The sequence below is a fragment of the Pistacia vera genome, unplaced genomic scaffold (genome assembly GCF_008641045.1).
Source record: "Pistacia vera cultivar Batoury unplaced genomic scaffold, PisVer_v2 Contig397, whole genome shotgun sequence".
Lineage (NCBI taxonomy): Eukaryota > Viridiplantae > Streptophyta > Magnoliopsida > Sapindales > Anacardiaceae > Pistacia > Pistacia vera.
Window position 1 is genome coordinate 207,812 of NW_022196220.1, and position 17,713 is coordinate 225,524.

The 17,713-nt window shown below is 34.4% G+C and overlaps 2 protein-coding genes across 2 annotated transcripts; both read right to left on the reverse strand.

Moving 5' to 3' along the window:
* Positions 1–1,362: 1,362 nt before the first annotated feature.
* On the reverse strand, positions 1,363–5,204 carry LOC116141285 (protein DETOXIFICATION 27-like). The gene is made up of 8 exons (XM_031426802.1): positions 4,808–5,204; positions 4,166–4,707; positions 3,710–3,796; positions 3,545–3,601; positions 2,737–2,975; positions 2,530–2,648; positions 2,076–2,165; positions 1,363–1,990 (listed from the first exon to the last, which is right to left on the reverse strand). The coding sequence occupies exons 1-8, from the start codon at positions 5,081–5,083 to the stop codon at positions 1,913–1,915; spliced, it is 1,488 nt and encodes a 495-aa protein (XP_031282662.1). The 5' UTR covers positions 5,084–5,204; the 3' UTR covers positions 1,363–1,912.
* Positions 5,205–7,513: 2,309 nt separating this feature from the next.
* Positions 7,514–11,005, reverse strand: LOC116141293 (protein DETOXIFICATION 27-like). Its single transcript, XM_031426811.1, has 8 exons — positions 10,637–11,005; positions 10,017–10,558; positions 9,839–9,925; positions 9,671–9,727; positions 8,567–8,805; positions 8,364–8,482; positions 7,882–7,968; positions 7,514–7,786 (listed from the first exon to the last, which is right to left on the reverse strand). The coding sequence occupies exons 1-8, from the start codon at positions 10,910–10,912 to the stop codon at positions 7,739–7,741; spliced, it is 1,455 nt and encodes a 484-aa protein (XP_031282671.1). The 5' UTR covers positions 10,913–11,005; the 3' UTR covers positions 7,514–7,738.
* Positions 11,006–17,713: the final 6,708 nt, after the last annotated feature.

The following is a 17,713-nucleotide window of genomic DNA, read 5'->3' on the forward strand; positions in this document are numbered from 1 at the left end:
ATTTTTGGTTTTTTAGTTGTACTGTTTTTGAAGTTAATTAATTCACATCTCAATTAATATTACACAATAAATTAAAAAAATCGATTATAATTATTACCTCTTTATATAAATATTAAGTTATTAACTATCATTTATCTTTCGCTATAAAATTTCGAATATATATTGTTGTGTGTGATTTTTCCATCAAGTTCGGTAAGTTGCGAGGTATTAGATCGACCCAGAATCAATGCAACTCTACCGGTTGTCCGATCCAGCATAAGCTCGTCGACATATAGCTCGACCCAGCGCAAGCTAGTCGCGAACAACCCGAATGATTATTCAATCAATTCTCAGATAATTTCAAATCTCAAATATTACGGGAATGACTGGATTAACAACAATATTTGCGCAATCACAGTGCCCAATTACGAGAATATCAGAATTGTAGTTCAGATCAATTTTAATCCTTTTATTTTCACTCTTTCGTTTGCACAAACCTTGTATACAAACCCCTCAAATGATGAAAAGTGGGTTAGAAATTTTCCATAGAACTCTCAATGTAAACTCTCATAGCAAATATAAGAACAGTGGACGTAGGCATAAGAGGTTGCCTCGCCGAACCACTTTAAAAATTTTACTTTCTTTTACTTTATTGCACTTAACATTCATTCATCGCTGATTATCCGTAATCATGCCCACATCCATTCCGATTCCACTAAAGCCAATCGGATCTCTCTGGTTGGTGCAAATTTTTGTAGCAATATATATATATACTTATCAAAATGTTGTTAATAAGCTAATTATACAATATATTTATTGAGTTCTCTCACAAAAAATAAAATAAAATTGAGTCCTCCACTTTAATTATACTATAATAGTGGGGCTAGTGCTACTGTGCACGAAATGTGATGACGGTGAATATTGATGAACATTGATTATGTCGATAATAGGGTGCTTTGATAAAGAAAGTAAAGAATTCTGAAAGAAAGTAGGTCAAGTATATTGTCTTTTCTAGAATGCATGGATAACGTGTTTTGAATTCTAAACCAAAGATCCTACATTTACAAAGCTTTTTCCTTTTCTGTTGACATATTCATCCAGTTTATCATTATGCCTTGAGTAGTTTTGATAAATTATTATTGTCTTAAATAAATCTCAGTTTTTGAGGAAGCAGCATATGTGAAGATGAAGATACGACGAATTAATGTTTTTTTCCACTATGTTTCAATGGAATATATACAACAAATAACTTGTTCTTAATTAGTATCAGAATTGCCAAAAAAAAACAACAAAACAAAACAAAACTTGGTCGATTAATGGACACATTCAGAAAGAGAAACGGTCGAGTTACCTTGGAAAAATTAAAAAAAAAAAAAAAAAAAAAAAAAAAAAAAATAGCACTAATTTCGGTTCAGGTTGTATTCAAAAGCTAAAAAACTGTCTCCTCACGGGCGCTATAAAGTTGAGAGATATATTATATTATTATTCAGAATAGATTCTTCCATTTTCTTTTAACTAATGCTGAATTTATCGAAGGGTGTACACCAAATTTGTTAATCAAATGACGTAACGAAATCCTGACCGTTGATTCATTATAAGTTAATATTAATCAACAGTCAAGATTTTACTACGTTATTCGATGCACAAATTCGATGTGTAATTTTAGATAACTCTATCATTTTTCTTTTCTTTTTGTGTAGTTTTATGGACACATTCAGAAAGATAATCTTCTCCACTGTTGTGGATTTATAATTCATACTCCTTTTTGTTCAAAACTTTTTGCTATTATTAAAAAAATTGATGCAGTGGTTTTTGCTACTATTAAAAAATTGATGCATTGGACAATGAAATGAACAGTAATTTAAAAAAAAAAAAAGCTCAAAATCAGATTGAGGTGGCCGGTTGGAATCCATAATACTAAAGCGTAGTGCGGTTAATTACTTCGGTCTTCTGAGTCATTGTCCGGGTTGGGACTCGACCATTTCTGGACGCGTTGCTTTGCTTTTTCAGCCTGTAAATCCATCAAATTGATAAATTGAGGACACTAGAATGTGTTAAAGTTAAGTATATTTCAATGTAACTGTGCCAAATCCTACCTCCTTATCCCAATCGCATCTTGCAGTTATAATGGACAACACGACTGTTTGAAAAGCAGTTCCACCCAAGATCATTCCTCCCCAGATACCCTGATGCAAAAATACGAAAACAGTTTTTGTCAATACAAGAAACTTTATAATCTTCCCATACAGAATGCATTAAAAAACTTAAATATATGAAAACTTGGGTTCTTGAAAAATGGGTAGAAGTTCATGAAAAAGAAGGTAAAAGATTGGGAACATCTGGAATCATTTTTGTTCGTATGGTTAGCCACTTATCATGTGAAGTAGCAGCATCTTTTGTGCACTTTGGCCTTATTTGGTATAACAGGCGTATAATACAAGCCATACCTTTAGAGACTACCAGAAACCTGACTCACTAAGCAATGGTTCAGATGGACCACATGCCCTCCAATAAATACGACAACAAACAGAAGCAAAAGGTAAAACTTACCATAACACCCAAATCGACGACCCACCCCATTAGAATTCCCAGAGGGAGTCCTACGATGTAATAGCATCCAAGATTTATATATGCAACCATTGCCTGCCATCCAGACCCCACAGCCACTCCTGTCACAGTGAAATTAAAACTCTTAAGTCTTAAAAAATGGATGAAAAACACGTATCCATCAGTACTTTATGTTGATTAGAAATGCACCTGATAAAACTGGTTGAACGCTGTTAAGGAGAATTGTGACAGCTAAGAGATAGGAGAGCGTATTAACTTCTTCAAGGACATCTTCACTAGAAGTGAATATTAATGCGACCTTGTCTCTTAGTATCATTATTACAACACAAAGGATGAGGCCGATTAGAGTCGATTCTGCAACAGCTACAATTGTTGCAAATTTTGCTGCCTTACCGTTCCCAGCTCCCAGTTCATTGGCCACCCTCACTCTGTAAATTTTATGCCACCCACCAACCAAGTCATCAATAATGGCTAGTAGGTGTAATAGAACTGTTTGGTAAATTATATTCTATTTTAGTTTCGTCAGTTGAAACTATAAAGTATCAATAAGATATTACTGACTCTTAAGTTCACTTCTTCTAATTAATTTTGTTTTGTCTCCTAATTGATCGAGTAGTCGTTATTCAATGTGGTCACGCCATCATCAGACAGTGACATCCACTAGGATAAGTTTTACTAAAAGCCAATAATAGTTGAAAGTTGAAACGATGGAGAAAAGAACAACTAATCTTCATTTTCTATTTCTTAATTTTCGTGGTCACAAATTCATGAAGTTAATTATAGTCTTATGAGATGGCGTAATTATCTGTGTACTGAAGGCAGTGATATTTCATAAAAGAACAAAATATATATAAATTTTTATAGAAAGAATTAGTCATCGATGGCGCATCTCTAAACAAGATCAATAATTTAGTCACGATTCATGTAATAATTGGGTAGCTATATCATGCATATGCTTTAAAGAGAAATGATTTTAAGATTAAAAAGGAAACAATACCCGGCAGCAGCGAAGAAAGCAAGAGGAATCATTATTTCCCATCCGTTCACACTCATGCTACATAATTAAATCCAAGTATAACGAGTTAGTTTGAAGGAACTTCATCCTAAATTCAAATTAAAAAAGGAAAAAAAAAAAAGTTAAATAAAACCATATTTATAGTACCAGACTGATAAGGCATCCACAGCTACAGTGGCATTGGATAAATGTCCAGTCATTAATATTAATATTCTATAATACCAATTTTCCAAGCTGTACCAACAACAAAAACACAAAACAAAACTACATTAGTGAGAATAGAGAGTTATAGTTAAAACCAAAAAAACAAAAAGCACAGCGAGTGTCGGCAATCCTCTTCAGAACGAAAATATGGTTTCAAATTTTAGTAGCTTCTAATAATTATTCGTAAACATGATTAAATTAGGGATGATATTGAAAACGAATGGGTACCATACAAGTAAACCAATTAAATTAATAAATGATAAGACTATTTGTCACGAGAATTTATAATAAAAATGATAGAAATTTACACAGTTTTCTACATTGTTCTTCAAAAGTTTCGGCTACAAATTCGTGAACGTAACGTAAGCGGAACAGAGAGAGAGAGAGAGAGAGTCTTACCATAACATGACTCCAGAAGCTATAGAGAGTTTGGTGTATTCCCAGAGGCCAGAAAAGGCTTGCATAGAGAAACCCGTCCATGTTAAAGGACACCAACCTAATGCAGTATAACCAAAAAGACCCAAAAACAACACCCACCAAGAGATATCCAACGCAATAGCCGCACCTATTACACCATAATCTAGAACATAAACGAATAGCCAGCTTGTCAATATATTCACCAATAGTCCCACTAACGATACCCAAGCAATTACTTGGTTTTTAAGCTGGCTCTGCAGGAACCTCTGCACCGGAAACTGAAAAGCAAAACTAAAGTGCAATGGGATCAGCCACACCGCAACTACCCCCGACAACTCTGCCACGTCATCCGGCTGACCGAGCCATTTCAGAATCGGAGTTGCAAAAACGTAAACGGGTAATAGCAAGAAGCAGAATAGGAAAAGTACAATCCATGATCTTTGCATGTAAATGCCTAACATATGGTATCTTTTGGCTCCAAAAGCTTGACCGCAAAGTGTCTCTAATGCGCTCGCCATTCCTAACTAATTTCAGAACCCAGAAAATTAAGCACAAATTTTATGAGAGAACTCAAGAGGATCAGTGGTTTAGATAGATAAATGGAGAGAGTTTTGAATTCAATACCAGAAGACCAAAATTGAAGCCAACGATTACAGTATTGGCTATGGATATAGCTGCCAGTTCAACTTCACCAAGGTGGCCGGCAAATGCTTGGCTGATGATGTTCATGGTGTAGGCTGAAACCCGGCTGAATATTGCCGGACCAACGATCTGCCATAGTTTCTTTGATTCAATCCAGACCCTTACTGATAATTTTTTATTGTCTTGATCTTCATGATCATCAGTTGCTTCTCTCAACAAAGGCTGATTAGGATCACCGTCTCTCTCAACACTACCCATAATACAAGTTTCAAAGCTTCTAGTACCTTGCCTTAGTTTCTGAAAAATAGAGAGCCTGAGCCCTTAGATTCCGAAAGAAAGATACCCAGAACTTATAGAATACTAGAAGTTTAAGGTGTGAAAGGACAGGTAAATGTCGAATGGTGGGCTTTTAAGCCCATACGTCTTTCGGTCTACGTGTCTTTCTGTAGGCTCTGAACATTAATCCTCCCACGTAGAACTTGAACCATATCACGTGGCGTGGAAAAGTTGACAAGTAGTTGACAAGTTTTATAATACTTTATATGAAAAGTGAAAACCCATCATCATAAGTTAATTTTCTTTTCATATTTTACCTTAGCCATTCTATAAAAAGCCGGCACTTGATTTTACGTAGGGACGTCATGTAGCTAGGGGTTTTTTCGTTTAGGTGTAATTCTTTATTTCTTATAAAATTATCGATTATCCAAAAAAAAAAAGGGACCTGTAAAAGGTGGATTCCGAAATAAGATGATGATAAAAATGTATCTGTATATAGAATAGAATCAGTTAATATGAACCCAATTACATACCCTAACAACAATGAATGCATTTGTTGATATTTAATTTTAATACCAATTATTCATACATGTGAAGTGCTAAACGGACTTAAAAATCATACATGATATGAAAGTATAAAAAGAGATTAAACGGATAATACTTTTTAAAGTGGTTCGGATGCTCTAAGGCAAATCTTACGTTCACTGTGATTATATTAATGGGTGATTACAATCAGGTCGCACTCGACGAGCTGGATTACAATAGAGAAAATAAATGTGGGGAGAGAGAGAGTGTATGTTTTGAGCGGTGGATGAGTCAATCCTGTAAAATAGAGGAAAACCCTCTATTTATAATTGGAAGATTCAAGCTGATAATCATGATTCTGTGTGCAGGCAGGTGTGGTATAATTCCTAACCCGCTTCCCATTGGTTGTCTATACGAGAGATATCCTTAAATCGCGTAGGACTTTAGCAGGTAAGCAATTCTTAACCACTCATAAGTCTGTCATTCACTTGTCTCATTGACGATGACTTTACCCCTTTCGTCCTTGCGGGACGTGATTGCATCTAGACGGCAGAAAACCTTCCTCAATTCTGATTGGTCCTTACTGATTTAAGCTTACGTCAGCCTTGATTTTTTGGGCATAACAACATTTATCTTTTGCTGGAACATATATGCACATACGTTACCCATTAGTTTTGTAAGTTACTGTATATAACCATTTCTTTCTTTAATTGTCAATCTGAAAATCTGTCATGGGATTAAGATGATCCATTTTTTAAGTTTTATTTTTGTTTTCTAATCATATAGTTACCATATCTTTGGTCATGTATATAAATTATTTCCTTTTTTCTTCAATCATTAACTTTAATATTTTGTAACTCATCAGTGATAATGTTTTCGAATCAGCCTGAAAAATATTACGTAATTTGTAACTCACATTAATTATTAAGGAACAAGTAAGTAAATTATTTAAAATTCCATGATTATTTTCGGTGAATGTTTAGTGATGAATTTCCTGAAAATTGAAATCAATTAAAGTACCGTAGAAGGTTTTATTTTTCATTTTAAGTTCCATTTAAGTAGATTAAATTCAAAGATGATAGGCGATCACCCTTCACTAACACATTTTGACTGTGTGGAATTTAAGAAATTAAGAGCTCAAATTTTGAAACTGGATATTTAATTTAATAAATTTGTGTAAAATAGATGTATGCAAAAATATCTATGGGCTGACCATCTGGTGGAAAGGCCGTGTACAAGAATGGTAGTTCCCGTTTATGCAGTCATCGCTGTTGTCATTCGAGGGGTCCAAGATTACGATTTTCAGCAACAACTAGTATTGATTCCAGTTGTCCAGTAAAATTATGTACAGATATAAAAGAAAATTAGTAGAGTTTGAGGAGTGTGAGCCGTAGGTAATGGGAAAAGAACTCTTTGATTTTTCTCTAAACTTGGAACAATTTGAATTGGGACGTTACTACAAGTCAATTGCAATTTTGTAACCACAACTAGTTTAGTTCATTCAGATCCATCAAATAAGTAAAACATGCCTGAATGAAAAGGATTGTCTAATAATTAAGACGTGTAACAGTTAGTTGAATTGATGAGGTCATTACTTACATAAGTAATTTATAGATACGCATTTCTATTTGTAATCAATCATATCACTATTTGGTCTACGTTTTAACTAAAACCCTTTGGATATTGTTATCCTCACCGTTCACGAGCCCCCACCACATTGATTGCCGCACCACTTAATGGGCCAATCACAGTATCACGCAAAGTTTGTAATTTATTGAATCGTAAATAAATGTTGTCACGTGGGCAATAAATCGGTTGAACATTCTGGTCCAAGTGATATGCTTCCAGTTTCAATTATCAATTCTGTAGAGCAGAATTTTAGCCACCATTAAGTTACACAACCACTAAATCAATCAATGTCGATCACATGGAGTTTTTTGTACAGGCACCCAAATCAGTTCAGCAATTAAACACTTTCGCTAACCAGAGGAATTGAGGTACAATATTCAGAACCATAAATCTCCTTGGACAATCCATATAAACTTAAATGTTTTAAAATACAAAGAATAAATCAAACACGCTTTGAAGTGTGGCTTTGCAAAATTAAAATGATCAGTTGGACGCTGCCTCATTAAATATATGGATCCAAGCCTTCTGTGCCTGTAAATATCAGTTCAACAGCAATAAATATTTAACCTCCTTTAAACAGAAAGAGCTTTATGTAAGTGTTTGAGAGTAACACGATCTGGAGTTACCTCTTTTTCCCATTCACATTTTATGGTGATGATAGATAGTATCAATGTTTGAACCACAGTTCCACAGATCATTCCTGTCCAGATGCCCTGCTTATATCATTTTACAACTCAGAGATTGAATGAAAGCTTTGTAGACAAACATACAAACAGCCCCAAATAACTATTACATGGTTTACGTTAGCAGAATTCAGAAGCACATCATAAGTTATACTTTGTAGTTAGTAACAACAACATGGCATAGCAGGTTAGAGAATTCTGAAGTCATAATCAAGTTTCATCATACTTAAATGAGTAATGTGGCATTAATTTTTAACGGGGATTGTGTGATTGTATGGTAATATGATGTATAGCTTTAAATAAATGCCACATTACTTTGGATGCAAAAATTAGGATACAAATTTCAGATATACAGCATTATTCTCCTTATTTATGTAGTATATCACAGTGTGCCTGAGCGATTGTGGAAGAGTAATTGTGCTTACAGTGATATTAAATTGGAGCAACCACCCCAATAAAACCCCAAGAGGCAGTCCAACTAGGTAGTAGCTACTAATGTTTATAAATGCCACTATTGCTTGCCAACCGGATCCAACTGCCGCACCTGCAAAATGACATACAGTCACGAAAACATACCACAAGACTCAAATTTGCAAATGCCATGGGAAAAAAAAATTGATCTTCTCACCTGAAAGAACTGGTTGAATGCAATTGAGGAGAATGGTGCATGCCAGTAGAAGTGCCAAGTCATTGACCATCGTAATAACAGCAGAAGTTGAGGTAAAAATCACTGCAAGCTTCTCAGGGATGGCCATAATAATTGACCAAAAGAAAAGTCCAACCAAAAGGGAGTTCAGCACTGAAACAATGGTGGCAAATTTTGCACCATTTGCATTGCCAGCACCAAGCTCATTTGCCACGCGTACTCTGAATGAAGAAATCATTGCTTATTATTAAGTGAGAAGGGGGAAAACTTGATTAGTCTACTTCAATTTATTCTCTTCCTAGATGAACAGCTTTTAATCCCAAAAATACAATGGAAACTGGAAAATATAGTACTAATTTTCTGTTTGAATACGAATTTTTTGAAGGAATTTAAAGAGTCCTTGACTAACCACAATTCGCAGTTCCAGAGTAATAGAACCAATCAATTAACTTTTCAGAATGTATTTGACCAGAAAAACCTTAAAGATGACAAGTTATCTTATTTCAAACAAACCGGTGTCCAAATTTACGAAGTAAAAAGTTCTACAGGTTTCAGTGTATTGGAGAAGGCATGTGTCTAAACCATACAAATGCATACGATAATATAAGTATCATTTTGGACCATGTTGAGATTCAATTCAAACTATAGTTAATGTTTATCCTTAGCTTTCAACTTGTACACTTCATATGCTATCAAAATCATACATGAGAAACGCATGAGGCTCAATTGTTGTTAGAACTGTGGCCTGTGGGCTGAATGAACTGTCTTCAGTGTTCTGATAAAATTATTACCTATTATGAGATAATAACAGAAATTATTACACGGTTTAATAGTTAGTCTCATAAGAGAGACAAGACAACTAAAGAAAAGGTTTCAAAGTACAGGGATAAGGTGATAAACACATTTGCCTGTTCCGCTCCTCACTTTCTAGGTGTGCAGTTGACTTATCATTATAATGATGAAGTCAATATATTCCTATACACTCAATTCTTCCTAGACATCGAACATTTTTTTTCACTTTTTTTACAATTTATAGTGGATAGTTTGGAGAGACAAGGGAAGTGGAACTTACAACCAGAAACATACCCAGTGGCAGCCAAAAATCCTAGAGGAACCATGGATTCCCAGCCATATATAGTAATGCTGCCAAAAGTATTTAGAATGTAGAGTAACTAAAAATTTCAACAAGCAAACAATAGATTCTCAAACAAAGAAACGAAATTATAGAAACAAAGTTCAGAACTAGGAACCAACCAGATTGAAAGGGCATCAACAGCTACCTCAGTGTTGTGCATATAACCTGACACTATGATCAAGACCCTATAATAGAAGTTTTCCAACCTAAATAATCATAAAAAACACAAACAAAATTGATCATTTCCAATATTAAAACATTCAATATTCATTAAACCAATAGTATGCAAACACATACGAGAGCATAACCCCAGAAGCCACAGAGAGTTTAAAAAATTCCCAAAGCCCAATAAAGGCTTGAGCAGAGAAACCAGTCCAAGACAGAGGACAGCCACCACAAACACTGTAGCAGAAAAGTCCTAAAACCGACAACCACCATGAAAAGTCAAGAGTGATAGCAGTTCCAACAATTCCAACTCTCAACTTATATACAAAAACCCAACTCACAATCACATGGACCAAAAGGACAACACCAGAGACCCAAGCAATAACTGCGGTCTTCAATTGGCACTGCAAGAACCTCTGCAAAGTGAACTGAAAAGGGAAGCTCAAGTGAAATGGGATCAACCAAATAGCAACAATACCGGTCTGCTCCGCCAATGCTGTTGACTGACCAATGAGCTTCAATATTGGAGATGCAAAAACGAACATGGGGATCAACAAAATCGAACATATGAACAAAACAATCCATGAGCGTTGCATGTATATGCCTAGCATGTGGTACTGCTTGGCTCCGTAAGCTTGGCCACATAATGTCTCCAGCGCACTCGCCATGCCCAACTAAAATGGGATGAAGTAAACTAAAAAACCAAAACAATTTAATTGAAATGAAATAATTAAAGTTTGGATTTTGGTTACCAAGAAGCCAAAGCTGATGGAGATAATTACAGTAGTGACAATGGAAATTGCAGCGAGATTGAGATCACCGAGGTGGCCAGCGAATGCTTGAGTTATTACTGTCATGGAAAACATTGCTAGGCGACTGAAGATGGAGGGCCCTGCAATTTGCCATAATTTCTTTGATTCCTTCCATGTTTTGCAGATGAGATTAGCATCTTTGGTTGATTCTTCTTGTACTTCATTTTGTTGTGGGGTTGAGAGTAAGAGTGGATTCTCTTCTTCCCTCCTGCCCATATGCAATCTCAGGACTCGATTCTCTTTGGGAAACTAAAATTGTTTTGTTTTATTTTTTATTTATTTTAGACTTGAGTGGGGCGAGGAGTAGGAGTCAAGTTGTTACTGTCTTCATGTCTTGTTGCATTTCTGGGTTCTACTGAATAGAAGGGCGCAATGGATAATTGGATATATCGCTAAACCCCTCAAACTATTGTGGGAAACTAGAAACGTCCTCTCATTTTAGAAATTGCTTCAAACTCCCTGCTGCTGTAGTGCTGCTACTCCCGTTAAACTAAATGATAAATTTTATAAACCCCATTTTATTTTTTCTCACTATAATGACAACCCATTCTTTTAGAAATAAGCCACGAAACAACCTTATATATATATAAATTAAAATACGTATTTATTTATTTATTTTACTAATAAATTAAAATACAATATATTTAAATATTTTAGAATAAAACTCTTTAAAATTTCATATTTAACTAATAAGACATTGTTAATTTTCTATGATTAAATTGGTTTAGAAAAAAAAAAATTTAATGTTTATATCCAAATTAATAATTTTTTATTAATTCTTTTTATAATTTTAACAACAGTTAATCATATTCTACCTATAATATATGCATTACTAGTTAAATATGAGTATGTAAACAATTTTATTTAAAATTTAATTGGTATATTACAAAAATAATTTAATATTTAATTAGGATGAAAAGGGGTTTTGTGAGTATTCTCTACAAAAGGAGATGTTAGGATTATTTAAAGAAATAAAATGGGGGTTTGATGAGCTTACCTTCTAGTTAAATATCAACTATTAATTGTTGACTAACGGAGAAGAGGTTTTAAACATAGTTGGGGTTCGATAATTATACCTGCTGCCCTTGCACTTTCCAGTTGTTTATGTTCGTTTACAAAATTCACCCATTTGATCTCGCATGTGACCTAATCACATTATTAAAGTTAATAATGATGCTCGAATCTCGATGTCTTCACGTAAAATTGTTTGGTCAATGCATCTTTTCAAGGAAAGTGATTTTTATTACGCTTTGGACACCACAGACTCCCACCGAAATTTTCCATCGAATGAGCTGTCGCGTAACTACGTAATATATTAACAAACATTTTGTATCTATATTTGATGAATAGTCATTCATTTTTAATAGACTCTTATCTATTTATTATAGACGGATCTCTACCTAGAATGGACGTCTGTCTATAGTTTAAATTAAAAAAATTTGAAAATAAAAATCATGGACGTTTATTCATATATTATAAACGAACGTCCCTACTAAATAGACATACGTCCTTATTAGATAGACATTCGTCCATTATTTAAATTAAAAAGACGCCTATCCATTGTTTAAATTAAAAAACTTTACATAAAAATTATGGATGCCCGTCCATAATATATGAAGGGGCGTCCATATTTAATGTATCGTTTGTTCAATATTTTTCTCTTGTTCAATATTTTTCTGCCAAGTGTCTCGTCGTCTGATGTTTACCAAGCCCTGGAGAATGCCGCCGACCAAAGTGTTAGTATAAGGTAATACTTGAAATGTTGATGTGGCTTGTGGGATATGAAGCTTATCCATTAGTTGTGAAGAAAGGTCTGATGTTACTATTGATGTCGTCATAGTTGTGAAGAAGAAGGTTACTTTTCTCCTTCTTGCGTCTTCTCATTTCAAGAAACAAAGCCAGCTCCTCGTCTCTTTCTTTCATCACCTTCTCAATTGTTTCCTTCTATTTTCTTCTTCTAAACTCCAATTTCTATTTACTTTATCACCTCTGTTCATGATCTGGTTCTCCGATGGTGGTGGTGGTTGTAGTGGTGATTATTGCATCAGAAATAATATTCTGCCATGGAAAAAAAAAGTGAAGAACCAGGTGCAATGAAAATAAAGTAAAGAAACAGGTACTATCAAATATGATAATGGACAGGCGTCCATCTAAGAGGACACCCGTCCATTACTTTTTTTTTTTTTTTTAATTTAAACAATGGATGATCATCCATTAAGTAGGGACGGCCGTCCATAATACATGGACGGGTGTCCATGATTTTTGTTATCAAATTTTTTTAATTTAAACAATGGACGGGTGTCCACATATAATGGACTCTCGTCCAATAACAGTGAACGACCATCCATAGTTGATGAACGGCTGTTCACTCGCAAAATATTTGTTAATGGGATATGTGGTTGGTCTGAGTCATGTGACACGTAATTCAGTATAAGAATTCGGTGCACAGTCTCAGTGTCCATAGCATTGTTGTTTTGTCTTAACCCAAATTTTCAAGTTCAAATAGGGATATAATTATAATAGAAAAACTCTTCTTCTTCATATTTTTTCAAAGTTTTGTATTTGTAGTTACCAGAAATAAAAACAAATGTTTTGTTGCTGCTAGGTAGCTTTTAGCTTGCTTTTTGCTACTGTTTTGCTGCTCATGGTGTCTTGCGAAAGCTGGTTGCTTGGGCTGGGATTTTTCTATTTGCTTTTGCTATCTGGTTGTGGTTCTTGGAAGCTTTAGCTGCTGGTTTTTTTTTTGCTGCAGTTTTGAGTTTGCTTATTTTCTGCTGTTCATTTTTGTTGAAACAAAAAGCCAATCGAAAAAGTAAAATAGGAAACCTTAAGTTTTTAATGGAGCAATACCCACAACGATTAACAATGGAAATGAAAATAAGCATAAAGAAAATAAAGAACACACAGGATTTATAGTGGTTCGGTAATCAATTTGATTACCTACATCTACTCTTCAGGACAGTAAGGAAAATGCATTATAAAAAATAATCTTACAGAGTTTTTGCTTCCCATTATACAAGAAGAAACCCTAGGATAAAAACCCTCTGCTAATTACCAGAAAACTCACTTTTGCCTCACCTCTCATGCAGCCAAAATACACAAAAGATCAGAGAATATATACACAAGAAAAGAAAGAGAACAGGTGTGTAACAACCAAAGATGCTAAATCTCACCAAGCCATTGGATGTATCTTGCGATCTCCAAGGCTCCACCTCAATCTTCATTGTAATAGATTTTCTCTCTCTGTTAACCAAGAGAGAAAAATCGAGAAGGAGATGACCCAAAAAGTGATTAGGTATAAAAAGAGAAAAGACCACAAATACCCTTTAACAATTCTTTAAATACCCTCTGACCACATGTATTAGCATTGACTCCACATAAGCACAAATCAGGTGCTACATCATCATAAATCTCCACCTTGGCATCTGATTTCCTTATTCCCTATTGCCTTGGGAAATTTTTTCACTTTACTCAATATGAAGCAGACCCTTTAAGAGCCTTAGTTTATCCAAAGTAACAACTTTGGTAAACATGTCTGCTGGGTTCTCTTTTTCAGGAATTTTCTCCACCTTGATAACTTTCTCTTTAATCATGTTTCTGATGAAGTGCAACCTCACATCAATGTGCTTCGATCTCTCATGGAAAGCTTGATTTTTGCACTGAAACATAACACTCTGGCGATCACTTTTGATTGGAATTTGTGTCTGAATGAACCCGATTCACTAAGCATTCCCTTGAGCCAAATTGCTTCCTTTGTAGCTTCTGTGATTGCAATGTACTCAGCTTCCATACTTGATAAAGTCACAATAGCCTGCAAATTTGCTTTCCAACGAACCATACTCCATAGAGAAAACACAAAGCTAGTCATTGATATCCTATTATTAAGATATCCAACATAATCAGCATCAACACACCTCATAATAAAGTTTATTAGATCTTGCCCCATATTGTATACAATCCCAGTTAAGATTGTTCCCCTAACATATCTTAGAATCCATTTCACTGCTTCCTAGTGATTTTTTCTAAGATTGCCCATAAATCTACTCACATAGCTTACTGCAAAAGCTAAATCAGGTCTTGTACAAACCATTAAGTACATTAAACTTTCTGTTGCATTTGCATAAGGAATATTGGCCATTTCCCTTTTATAATTTTCTGAACTAGGACACTGATTCAAACTTAGTTTAATATGTTGTCTCATTGGTGTCTTGATAGGTTTACAATCAAGCATATTAAATCTCTTAATAACTTTTTCAGCATACTCCCTTTGAGATAGTACTATCCTCCTTGTTTTTCTATCTCCTTCAATGTTAATACCTAAAATCTTCCTAGCCTGCCCCAAGTCTTTCATTTCAAACTGCCTATTCATTTCAATCTTAAACTAGCAATTTCAAAAGAATCCCTACAGGCTAGCAACATATCATCAACATAAAGAGCTAAGTGAAGATAACAGTCACCATATAAACATTTGAAGTAAAGACGGCCATCACAATTGCTTATCTTGAAACCAGCATTAATCATAAAACTATCAAACTTCTGATACCATTGTCTAGGCAACTGTTTCAACCCATACAAAGACTACTTTAAAAGACATACTTGATTTGTAAAACCTTTTTCAAACATTTCAGGTTGTTGTATCAAAATTCTCTCTTCTAAATCACCATGTAAGAAGATTGTTTTAACATCAAGTTGCTCTAATTCAAGTTCAAATTGAGCTACCAAAGATAAGAGAACCCTAACGGTAGTATGCCTCACCACAGGTGAAAAAATTTCAGTATAGTCTACACTCTCAACCTGTGTAAAGCCCTTTGCAGCTAATTGATAAGTTACATAATTTGAGTGTTTATAGGGTTGTTTTGATGTTAGTTTAATTAGTTAACTTCTCATTTGTTTCCTTTGTTTTAATGTTTGTTTTTGTTAAGTTTGAGATATGAATGGTTACCTATTGATTTGGATAACTTTTGTGTCTTTTAGGCTTTGATTGAGTAGATTGGAGTATTGGAATGAAATTGGGACTTAAAGCTTGAAGAAGTTGAGATTACCTAACATTCTTGAAGGCCAAGGCCATGCCTTGGTAGTTCACCATGGCTATGTCGGTGGAACAAAGAAAAAACAAAGGAAGCACCATGGCCTAGGCTGTGGTGACTTAAATTTGGCCACAGCCAAGGTTGTGGCGGAAACTATTAGGGCGTTTTTATCAGTTTTTCTTTCCCTTTTCACTTAGGACTCTTTTGGGTATTTAAGTATAATTGAGATCAGTTGTCAGGGGACGGATTTTGCATATTTTTGAGAGGAGAAGACACATTCTTGAGGCTTGAAGATTGAAGATCAAATTTAAGAGTTTGATTTTTGTTTCTTTTCAAGTTTGAATATGTTTTCCTTTTTCTCTATTTATTTCTTTGTTCTTAGGATGGAGTCAATCTCTTTTGTTAGGGGAGGATAAAACCCTAATTATGTTTTGAACAATTTTTATACTTAATACCAGATTTATGTTTATGAATTTGTGCAAGAGTTTAGGTTTAATGCTTTATGAATGTTAGATTGATTCAATTACCTTAATGATGTTTCGAATAGAGAAGTTAGGGTTTATTGCTTAATTCATATTCATAATTGTTTTATTAGAATAACATTGCACAACATATCAAAACTAGAAGTAATCGAATAGAGATTCTAGGATTAATTTGTGGTCCATCTAATTCATAACCGAATAGGGCGAATTAGTCGTAAGGGATTGATGAATTTATGCTTCTTAATTTCAGAGTAACCGAATAGGGATCTGTATTAAGTTGAATATTATGCCTGAATAAGGATAATTGGCCTTAGAAGAATCCTACCAATTCATTGTAATACTTTCTTTCTAGCTAGTATACTCGTAAAATAATCAATAAAACTCATTAAAAATATATATATAAGAAAATACACATATAAACGAGTAATAAAGTATGGGTCCACATTTAATTTTTCTTTATATACAAATATACTCAAAATAGCAACTTGACAGTGTAGCCTAATCCCTTCCACTACATGACATTCCGAGTGACCGCAACTCACCTATTACCTGTAAAAACATTGAAAACAATGGAGTGAGCACTAATTGCTCAGTAAGTAAACCCGCTATGCTACCCTTCTCTCTTCGTTGATTAAAATCCTGAATTTTCTTTCCTTACAACTCATTTCCCGAGTATTCTTTATTCTTTCTCTGTTCTTCTCTCTGTTCTTTCTCATCCTTTCTCTGTTTGCTCACTGTTTTTCTCTAAATTTTCTAATTTTTCACTACTCACGATAATGAGCATGGTATTATGCATATTTATGATGCAAATGCACAAATGCATAGATTATGCATTTTCTTTTCTATTTTTCTTTTCTGTTTTCTGTTTCTTATTCTTTATTTCTTTATTTCTTTTCTATTCTTTCTTTTCTTGCCGATCGGACTCGGTTGAAGCATGGATTTGGAGCCTTGGCAGTATGACTGAATTCTCTAATTCTGGGTACAGTCCTCATCCACACGCACTTCTAACAGATTGTACAATTTTTCTTTCTGAATTCTGAGGCCGCTCACTAAAGGCGGCGTGCATGTGGGACTCTGTCACTCACTGGGTCCCCATCGCAACAACATTCTCTGCTTCTTATTTTTTTACACTTCTTTAACTAAAATTTCAGATTTGAATATCTTAATAGTCTCATTTCTTTCTATTTTCTCTTTAACATATTTTAGTGTTTTTTCATGCTCTTATGAAGATGTATGTATGTAGATGGTTTCATGCTTATAATTCTTTCTAAATGCAAATGTTTAAATGCAATGATGTCATGTAGCATAAATATAAGTTTCTCTCTACCATCTACAAACTTATATCAATTCATAAATGAATAAAACTCATGCATACACTTCTCTTGGACATTTCATCAAATATATTGCATGCATAATCAAACCCTAATTTGACTACAATTCTATCTCTTTCTCAAGCCACCAATATTTGGAGTAAAACTCCCTTAAACAAGTACTAAACCTGTCCAAAG

Bases quoted from the DNA above. Each gene is read 5' to 3' on its own strand.
- LOC116141285 (XM_031426802.1), bottom strand. From the start codon at position 5,083: ATGGGTAGTGTTGAGAGAGACGGTGATCCTAATCAGCCTTTGTTGAGA. The intron at 2,976-3,544 runs GTATTGTTTCCT...TAAAATTTACAG, and splicing joins GCTTTCTTCGCTGCTGCCGG to AGTGAGGGTGGCCAATGAAC. The intron at 2,166-2,529 runs GTAAGTTTTACC...TTTTTGCATCAG, and splicing joins TCGTCGATTTGGGTGTTATG to GGTATCTGGGGAGGAATGAT.
- LOC116141293 (XM_031426811.1), bottom strand. From the start codon at position 10,912: ATGGGCAGGAGGGAAGAAGAGAATCCACTCTTACTCTCAACCCCACAA. The intron at 7,969-8,363 runs GTAAGCACAATT...TGATATAAGCAG, and splicing joins TGCTCCAATTTAATATCACT to GGCATCTGGACAGGAATGAT. The intron at 7,787-7,881 runs GTAACTCCAGAT...TGATATTTACAG, and splicing joins AATGTGAATGGGAAAAAGAG to GCACAGAAGGCTTGGATCCA.